Source organism: Habropoda laboriosa, unplaced genomic scaffold (assembly GCF_001263275.1).
Source record: "Habropoda laboriosa isolate 0110345459 unplaced genomic scaffold, ASM126327v1 scaffold67, whole genome shotgun sequence".
Lineage (NCBI taxonomy): Eukaryota > Metazoa > Arthropoda > Insecta > Hymenoptera > Apidae > Habropoda > Habropoda laboriosa.
The window spans coordinates 4,966,393-4,976,902 of NW_017100242.1; the positions used below are offsets into that span (position 1 = coordinate 4,966,393).

Below are 10,510 nucleotides of genomic sequence, written 5' to 3' on the forward strand. Positions count from 1 at the left end.
TTAGGCCATACATTGTTAATATTTTATTTATCATATAGATATTATAAATTATACAAAATTATATATGCAATTTTACATGTATTTATATATATTCTATTCTGTATATTCCCTATCTATCTTGTCATCATACAATACAAATTACATTGTTATTATTGCATCTAAATTTACCATTAATATATCTTAACATTTCTATCATTTACTAATGGATATTTCCTTCGTTTTTTTTTTTAATCTTAACACATTGAAACATCAATTAATAGTCCTTAAAAACACTGTACAAAAGAATAATATATGTTACTTATAAAGTTAAAGACTCTGAAATTTAAGTTTAAATTTGTGTTTTACATAAATAATTGCATAAAGTATATTACATTTACGAATGAGCAAATATAAATGAAGAAAAATAATCTGTAATATAATTCTATCAGATTAAGACATGTATGTACAATAAACACTTATACAGGAAAAATCATTTATAAAAGCATTCACATAAATATCACAGTTTACTAACTTCGAAAAATCATAACAGGTTAAACAAAAATTTCGGAAGTCTTCGAATAGTTAATCGATAATAATCGACTTACGTCTCATATCAAAATTCTAAAAAAAGTTTTCTTACACAGTGCAATACATTTGATACCGACTCAAAGAAATTCAATTTGGGAATGAATGTCTTTCTACTGTAAAACGGCGAATAAATGAATAATTGCACTTATATATTCGTTATATTTATGCAATAATTTAGGTATATCGCTAGTAATGCAAATTTTTTCATATTAATATAAATTTTTCACACAGGGTTAAAATGTAGAGATACTGCAAACAATTTTTAATTCTCAAAATAAAAATTATTTTTACCATCGCATGCATGTACTAGATTAAGTGTACAAAATTTTAAATTTATAATACAAAAAAGATACGCCATAGCTTCAAAATAGTTAATAAAAATAATTGTAAACAAAATTAAAAATATTTGTACGAAACACGTCATTTAATATCTTCTTAGTAATACAAATACTTCGGCGATTCATAGAAGATAAAAATTTACTTCAACTTTTAGAAATCGTTCTTTAATTTAAAAAATAAATATTTTGTAAAAATAGAGTAACGAATGATACTAAATTTTGGCATACAAACATAAAATGTTATGTCAAAAAATTTCATAATACTAAAATGTAGAAAAGAAAAAAATAATAGGAATTTACCGTTATCTTACAAGGAATAAAGAGGGAACTACATTTGTTATGTTTTTCCACAATGATTGTTTTGCACTTTTTTTTACTACAAAAAAATTTTTATTTACAAAGCAAAATAAATTGCCAGTGATACTAGCACACGCAATGGGAATACCGCTTTCCTATTGCTTGATTTAGTCTACCTGACACTCCATCATACAAAACGGGTAGAGGAATTTTTACTTTTCTGTTTTATTAACGAAGCAAAAAGATCTTGAAGAATAAAAAAAAAACGATCCTTCGAAGATCGATAAGCCTCTAAAATGCCGTTATAGCCGCGTAATATCGCCAGGTCCACTTCTTTTCCTCAGTGTTGAAAGAAATACAAAATCTTTGAAAAGAAACAAAACGCAGATCGTTTAACTGTGACAAGACTATGTATTATTAATATTTGACGGAAAATAAGCAAGGCGAGTTTCTCCTTTTCTTTTAATAATTATTAATAAAAGCAACTGGCAAGTAATGTATTTGATTAAAAATTTTTTTTCTTGCAAACACGTCTGCGTATTTTTTATTATTTGGTCGTGTAGAACAATGTTAATTCGTGATGACGAATGGAGAACAGAAAACTCGAATGGAATTAAATCGATAGAATTTAAAAGACACTTTAAAAAGAAAGGATTTTTATGGTAATTTATGATCGATGGATCTTGTTTTATGAAAATCATTTCGGTCTACATATTCCTAAATGTGACAATTGATAAATTATTGCATTCTACCATTACGACATATATTTTGCTGATCTATGAAATTGTCCTATCCCATGCAATGTTGTTAATATCCGAGTAATAATCCATTTGTACTCCATTTTTTCTCCGTCGAAATTTGCATGTTAATGTAAGAGATAATTAATTTTTAAATATATTTCTAGCGAAGTTAATTTTTTGCCGAAAAGGAGACGCACTATTATATCGCGAAAATATACGGTGGAATAGAAAGATAAAAAATACCAATGACCGAAAATAATTAAATAATACACAGATGAACTAACTTTCGATGGAGAAAAAAAATGCAGTGCAAAGATAGATTATATCTTAATTTAGTTATACCATGCCCATTTGAACAATCTTGTCTCATCAACGTATTTTCATATTCCATCAAAATTTACTTTGTATTCAAAATGATGTTTATGATTTTATACGCAGACAAGATCGCCATTCTTATTATTTTGTCGTTTAAATATAACTATAACTATTGACTGTCCGTGTAAATATGAATGTATATATGTTTCAATATAATTTGTTTCAACTTGTTCTTTTTACTTTTCTTTTATAAATCGGTGCTGTTACGTTACAGATGTCTAGATACCAATATCAATTCTAAAGATTCGCGTTTATCCTCATGTTGTAAATTTACATTTGAACAACATCTAATAATTTCGTAGCATTATTTAATAAATATTTTTCAAAGAAAATAACCTATCCCTTTCTTTTTTTCTTTCTGTCTTATAAACGACAGTTTATAAGATATATAGTTTCGTAAACATTTTTTTCTTTGTGAACTAAATACGTCGATATCTGTATCTAGATTGGTTCAAATTGTAAATCAAACAGCACAGACAAACCCTGATTACACGATAATATTGAATAATTCCTACCTAAAATCTTTGTGCGTACAACAAGTAATATCGCAGTATATATTTTTTTTACTTACGAGTTACAAATAGTAGTATTATTATAGAAATTTCCAAGATCTTCGATCATTTGGTCAAGTTATTTAATCATGTCTAATAACTTCTAACACGTGTGCGATATATATCTTTCATTAAATTTTCATTTCTTTGTTTAAATTTTACAACCCATAAAAGGTCGAGTCCTCTTTTCTTTTTTTTTTTTTCGTTCACTTAATTAACCACTAGTTTCAAATCGCTACTTGGTTCATGGGATGTCTTTTTTTTATGTTTGTACAATTCATAACTCGCCTTACAGTAATATTACCGTCTTATTAGTTGTTTTAACATTTTAGAATATTTGAAACTATGTTTTAACTCATTTCATAGAAAGAATACGTAACTCGCTGTATTTCAGGCTGCGTGGGAAACTGTTTTCTTGTTGCTTATAAATGTGTGATGCGATTACCAGAAATACTTATTAACCCTTTGAAGTGTCTCTAATCTTCATATTTTTTTCTTTTTTCTCATTTTGTTCTGTTTCAATAATTTGGAATCAAAATATCAAAATACATTTATTCGGTATTTTTATACAAAGAATCCATATCTTTTAGAAGATGTCATTTGATTTTTTACTCTTAATTCATATTAGAAACTTTATGATATGCCACGAAATTATTTTCACCGAAAAGTTGTTTTCTTGAAAGTTATAAAAAATGATTTTTAAACATTCAAGTCATTGTTTCAGCTTGATACATGCTTCAAAAGGTTAATACAAACGTGCAGGTTACAAATTCAAAATCTTGATTACATGTGTAACTACCTAAATTCATGGGATTCTTCGGATTCCCACATGCGATTATGTATTCAGTTATGGTACGTGAAATGGCGATTAGAAACTGGTATTAGCAATGTAGTGCCTTATATGGCAATAGCATAAACCAAAAACGTATTCAGCATATTTCTAGTCGATTATAACGTTAATGCGGAAAATTAGGTGTAAACGTATAGAAATTATATTAATCGTGTCGGTACAAACATGTGAACATTAAATGAATTATTATTATTACTTTTAATTCTTCTTTTTCTTTCTTTTCTTTTTTATTGTCACAATAATCATTTATTTGATTGTTAACAAGTTAATCGATTAACGAGAACACGAGATTTGGTTCATGCTATTTGTATGTCAATAGTAACTCTCAAAGAACAAGATTTCACAAAAATCATACTATATAATATTTTACATGGTGTTAACTTTCGTAACGCCATATAATCTTTTACAGAATGATAATATAGAATTCTTGCAAATGCCGTATGTTCATGATCATTTGCGTGTAAATTACGTTTACCGCGTATTTTTATAAAAATCTAATACTTTATGATGTGAAATGCATCATGTAAGACTTCGACATGAAAAATAATTTTAAGTGATGAAATTCATTTAGCCGTGATCGACATACACCACCTGTCTCCACGCGGATTTTCTATAAAAGATCTAACTTTTTCTGCTTTGAAAGCTAAGTAACCACAATGCGTTAGGAATAAAAATCGATTAAACAACTATCCAATTCATAAAATTCTCGATCGAGAGCATCATAGAAAAATATAAACTGGCGGTGTATTTATGGTAATTCGGATTTCATTAATGAACAAAACGACATACCAGGAAGACCCGCCATAGCAATAATTATTTAGCACTATTATCGATGTAGAATCCAGTACGCTACATAAATAAGCAAATTTTACGTTGTTAAAACAAAAGTGCTCAAACTTCAGTTTCCCAAATTGTACAAATTTTTAACAAATTAAAAAAAATCTAACTAATATTTAAAAATTATATTTTGAAGTAACAATTTGAAACTATATTTAAAATGAGTTTATAATTGTTATGAGTTTAATGGGTATATGAATAATAAAATCAAAAGCATGAAAAGACAAAATAAGGAAAAAAATACAAAAGTTAAGAAACAATAACAGTAAATTTATGAAGTTTGAATACTTCTGATTTAAAATGTGATGTTTTGTCAATAAAACAAAAATTTTACTCATATATATAAATGAAAGTAAAAGAAAGCATTTACAAATTTACACATTCTCCCTTAGATCTCTTTTGGGTCTAAAAAGTATTACATACTGGGTCCAATACCGATTGTTATGTAAAAAGAAGCTCACCAATGTCCAGCAGGTGATCGTAAATATTTCTTAGAAACGCTTGAATAACAAAGTCGCAATAACGCGTTCTTAAATGACTTAGAAACAAACGTTTCAAAACGACAAATATAAAGTATTTATATAAAATCAACTTCCACTTATTCGAATCTCAAATACTTCACAGCGACGATCGCTCTATTTGAGCAACTTCTTTGTCATTTTTCACATATCTAAACTCAATGTTCCACCAAAGACATCTAATACTCCTCTGGAGACATTTACACTTTGTAGTTTCACTAGTGGCAAATTCAAGAAATATACAATGTTCAAAGATTTATATTTGCATCACAGTGGTTCCTTTTTTCTTTACTTATTTTAAAAAATAAGCAATACAAGTCTAAGGAGAATATAACTGGCAGTTACTCATTCTGCTCTTTATGCATTGAATTGAATTGTACACTGCTTCAAAATTACCTTTAATTAATAATGGTCAAAATTTGTTTCTTCTTTTTTTTTTATATTTTCTTCACAATAAAATTTTCCCTCATAAATTATTCTCATTGTTATGTTTGTATGGTACTGCAATTAAGAAAATAGATTGAAAACATTAATTTTGATAATATTTTCCTTATCATACATTATATAAACAGTAAAGACTTCAATGTTCTAACAAATTGTCAAAAATTACAAACTCACATAAATTATTATCAAGAATATAAAACAAAAGAAAAGGTTCCAATGTTATTGTACTATTAAGTATGAATCCTGTTTAATCATTGCGACAATAATTATTTGATATTAACCCAAGGAATTAGGACTTATTTATAAATCCTTTTATATTGCCACTATAATGCATATTAAAGTGGAATATTTATGCAAAGTATTATTATAGAATGAAGTCATGCGAACATACAATTTAAAAATTATTTTTCCAACCTTTGGTAGAGCACTATGCAAAATCACAAGATCCATGAATTACTTCTGTGTACGCTTTCAACGATTAGGCTCTGTCACTTCATTAAATAAAGGTGTTAATGAATCAACATCTTGTAATCCATCAAAATTACCAAGTGGGTCCAAATCATTCGTTTCTGTATCAGTTTCTCCAAGAAAATTGGCTTCCAGCAAATCCACAACATTCCTACATAAACTGTTAGAAACAGATTCGTTTGCAGTTTCATTGTGTAAATTTAAAGAGTTCAAGGTAGGACTTGAAAGCATTGGTTCATTAGTCTCCTGATAAGTTTCTTGTGATTGAACTGTATGTAATGGTGTTGAAGGATACGATCTTGATCCATTACTATCTTCTGCATAAGATGGTGTATATGTAGATACTGGCACAGGTAGTGGTGTATTAGGATAAGAACGTGACTGTATCATTTTCTGTAAAGCTCCACCTACTGGAATATCAAGTACATTTGATGGATCTAACATATCTTCTTCTGATAAGTTTAAGTTTGAATTTGGCAAAGCATCCAACACTATTGAATTGTTTTCTATTAAGCCTTCTTCTGCAGGTTGTTCTGGCAGAATTTGCAAACTCTGAGTTCCTTCTTCATCTAAAATATTTAATATATTCGTTATGTTTTCAGGCGTAATTTCTTTGTCACCCATTAAGAAATTTTGGTCATCTGATATAAAATTTGGATCAACATCATCGAGTAAGTACGTTGAAGTTCCTTCTGGTTGACCTATTGATCCAAAATCATTGAACTCACTAGGGACTGGTGTGGGTGCTATAGAACTGTTTGTAGACGGATTAAAACTCTGACTTTGAAAGGATGACAAGCAATGTTGTGTCGAAATAGGCGACATTAACGCAGGATTAACCATTCTATGTAATGGAACTGATTGCGATCTGTAAAGTTCATTGGTAAATTGTTTGTTATTATGAAACAATTCGCTAATTTCTTGATCAGGTTGACTTTTTTGATAAACGTTCTTAATTTCTTGCAAATTTTCCTGACTTGGATAATTAATAAGTAATTGTTTCTGTGGTACTAAATCAGAAGATAAAAATGCAGCACATTGTGGCCCTTGTCCTTCTCTTTTTGGGGTAACGGAAATTTGCGTTGTATTAGTATCTACCTGCACTTCTGACGATTTGGTAGAAATCAACGGTAACTGTGGCGTAGACGATGTTTGTCTAACTAAGTCTGGACCACTTGTAGGAACAACGAAGGTATCATTCTTACTAGTGTAAGGCATGCTACAAGATATCGAACGTGACAAGGATTTATGAGCACGAGCTCTGGAACTACTTGCTTGCAAATTACTTCTCGAGCGTGGCACAGGTGTATTTCGTGGTGAAACAAATGGACTGGCGTTTGCAGAATTAGACTTGGAAGCGCGACCATTAATAGGTGAATGTGGGCCTGGCGATATTGGCGTAAAATTAAATATTCGACGACGTGTGTTTGGACTTTGTGGAACTGTATTAGTAATAATACTTGAATCTTGTACATGTTCTACAACGTTCGTTTCAAAACTGACTCTACGTCTAGTATTACTTTGATTTGAATGATTTAATAAAGTTGGTAGTATTAAGTTATGCTTTTGAGTAATTTCACGTTTTTCAACATTTTGTCTAATGATAGTAGTAGGTAATACATCAGCGGGTGCATGTACAGTTCCTCCTTTCAAGTTCTGTTGTAGTATTAATCTTAGTTGCGAAACTTTATCAGATCTTGATATTTGTTCATCAATGGCAATAGTATTTGCTTCCACATCTGAACTCGATGAATTACTTTGTTGAAAATACTGTAATAATTCTTCCTCTTGTTCTTGAGAGTTGTTACCTCCATTCAAGTAATCATCTAAAGTATCCGAATCAATTGAGCCAAGTTTTCCGGTTTTACCAGCGAGATTTGAATTTTCTTGTAATAATCGAATTTGGTCTTTAGTTAAAACTGTAGATTCCTCTGTTACATTTGAATTAGTATCAAAACTGTTAGGACAACCATTTATTTTAATGCAACTTTTGGAACATGTTGATGGTTCGTTATCACAGTTTTTGGTAGGTTGATTGTTAGCAACCTCACTCGCTTTGCACTTGGTAGGTTTCAGATTACCAGCTAGTATCACCGAAATTTTCCCGGGACGTTGTATGGATGTGAGCTTAGGCAACAACACATTGGAATGCTCTACATTCTCTTGCATTTGTTGTTCTGTAAGTTTTGTTAGTTTTTCTGGGCTGGTTTCTGATGGCTGATTCAATACAATTGGATTGGCACGCTTTCTAGAATTTTTGGGTTTGATATCTCGCTGTGTATTTACGCAGTTGGTCATCACTACACTAGGGTTGCTATTATTCTGTACGTCTTCAATCGATTGTACCACTATATTATCACAGTTGGATTCCAGGGAGATGTTACATGGCTGACTACTAGCTTTAAGAACTTTTTTCTGTCGATTGGTTACTACAGCAGATAAATTTAATTTAGTTAACACGTTCTGTCCAGTTGATACATTTGTACCTTGAGATGACTGACTGGATTTAGTTTTCTTATTTCCCTTATTTGTCCCCGTTTTATTATCGACAGTCTTCTCTTTGTTCTGATTCTGAAACATTTATGGAATATTATATCTACAATTAGTATTTTCGTTTGAATAATACGGGATACTATAGTAGCGATGCTATTATATTCATCCCCCATTATTATTATCATTATCAAAAATTGTTTAACATGTTTCCCCTTTTTGTCATGTACAGAGTTTTGCTAGCCAAATTATAGATGTGCAAATTCTTGTGTTTCTTATGTTTTTAATTGCTGAAAAGTTGAACAATAAATTGTCTTATTTAGCCAATGCTTTCAATGTACTTAGAACATACTATTGATTTTACGTTTAGCATATGTAATGGGTACTTTCTTTATTAATCAAATACATGTGTATTTTATGGATTGTGACAATAGATTATCGCGAAACCATTCTGTATATTATTTTGAATAAGTATTCATTTTCTTGTTCTTTCATTCATTTATCAAAAATATCTTATATTTAACTATCATTTACACTGTGTTACTTATTAAAATATTTTGTACCTGTATGACAGCATCAAGATGACGGTGCTTTTGATCCCTTATATGTTCACGCTGTTGTAATTTTCGTTGCAATTGTAATTGTGCTTCTCTGAGCTTTCCAGATTTTCCACTTATAGATGTTACACGCACATCTGTGTTCGACTCTAAACATGTAATATAATTTATAACATTCATTTAATAAAATTACTCGAGAAATAAATAAATATAATCAAACCTTTATTTGTTGATGTATTAGAATTTCCTGAAGCACATAGTATGCATACAGCAGATAGAGATCGAGTATCAACACAAAGATTATCAACAAGATGACGTGCTAAGGCACTCAAAGTTGGAAATTTCAAGCCTAAGAGGCTTTCTGCCCATTCTCTGATTAATGTAGATGCAGCTCCCAACATTTCTTCAGTAATATTTTCATCTACTTCATCGCCCTAAAAGATTTAATATTAAGATAAAAATGTTCAATTCTGCATGTAGGAGCTGAGGAAAAATGAGGGCCCAAGCAGAAATCGAACCCGCGACATTCAGCCGGCAAGCCGGGACTCTACACTCATAGCCAAGGTGCCCTCCTTATTTCCTCGTTGTTATTGCTTCTGTTGATGGATAATGTGGCCCCAATACCATATATATAAATAATACTTTAAACTGATCTTAAATTGTGTTATTTTTTAATAGTATTAATTATTTAGTTGCACTTAATTACAATATTCATTTTAATTGGTAAATTAAAAAAAAATATTAACAACAATATTTATATATTAAAATGAATACGATGTCTTACAGTTTGAGTGCCAGATATATTAGGCAATGTTGGAGGATCCAATTTAACTCTTTTACGCATTCCAGCATAACAGTATCGTGAATTGCCTCTTGTGCCTAGCCTACGTGGTCGAACTCTTGGATATACTTGCTTCATAACTTTTCCAAAATCAGCAGTTGACAATGGTTTCATAGAATTCCGCATGCAATACATACTGTGAATAAATTAGAAATTTAAGTATGAGATAACAAAATACATTTTTCTCAAAAATTATTATTTTGCAGAATACTTATGTATATCATATTGGACATATTAGATTTAAAACACGTACTTATATTCATCATAAACTTCTTGTTTTGGCAAAGAGACATCTGGATCTTCTTCTAAATGCGTTTTAATCCACATGATAGTTTGATGAATTTCATAACGATTTCCTAATGGATTTAATGGTTGTCTCAAAGGATCAACAGTTCCTCCTGTATTAGTCAATGATAATGGAAGTTTCAGGTACAACAACAATTTTTCTTCTACTTTCAGTTGTTCAATTTGTGAAAAAATTTCTTGAATATGTGTTTTTGATTCTTCACTATACATAAAAATAAATACAATTATTATAATACGTAACATCTCATGTGTACTAAATATGCATTCTTCATAGGAGTAAGTAAAAAGGTTCTGGCACATAATTAATAAATAAAATTTTAATACATATATA

At 29.8% G+C, this 10,510-nt stretch overlaps 1 protein-coding gene across 1 annotated transcript in view; it reads right to left on the minus strand.

Annotated features, from left to right (window-relative positions):
- Positions 1 to 5,538: 5,538 nt before the first annotated feature.
- LOC108572011 (DNA-binding protein RFX7) overlaps positions 5,539 to 10,510 on the minus strand; it is a 6,855-nt gene continuing 1,883 nt past the window's right edge. Inside the window, exons 2-7 of the mRNA XM_017934191.1 lie at positions 10,127 to 10,381; positions 9,817 to 10,009; positions 9,253 to 9,466; positions 9,039 to 9,181; positions 5,932 to 8,556; positions 5,539 to 5,574 (exon numbers count right to left, since the gene is read on the minus strand). Coding sequence (XP_017789680.1) covers positions 5,989 to 8,556; positions 9,039 to 9,181; positions 9,253 to 9,466; positions 9,817 to 10,009; positions 10,127 to 10,381 — 3,373 coding nt within the window. The 3' untranslated portion in view covers positions 5,539 to 5,574; positions 5,932 to 5,988. The remainder of the gene's footprint in view (positions 5,575 to 5,931; positions 8,557 to 9,038; positions 9,182 to 9,252; positions 9,467 to 9,816; positions 10,010 to 10,126; positions 10,382 to 10,510) is intronic.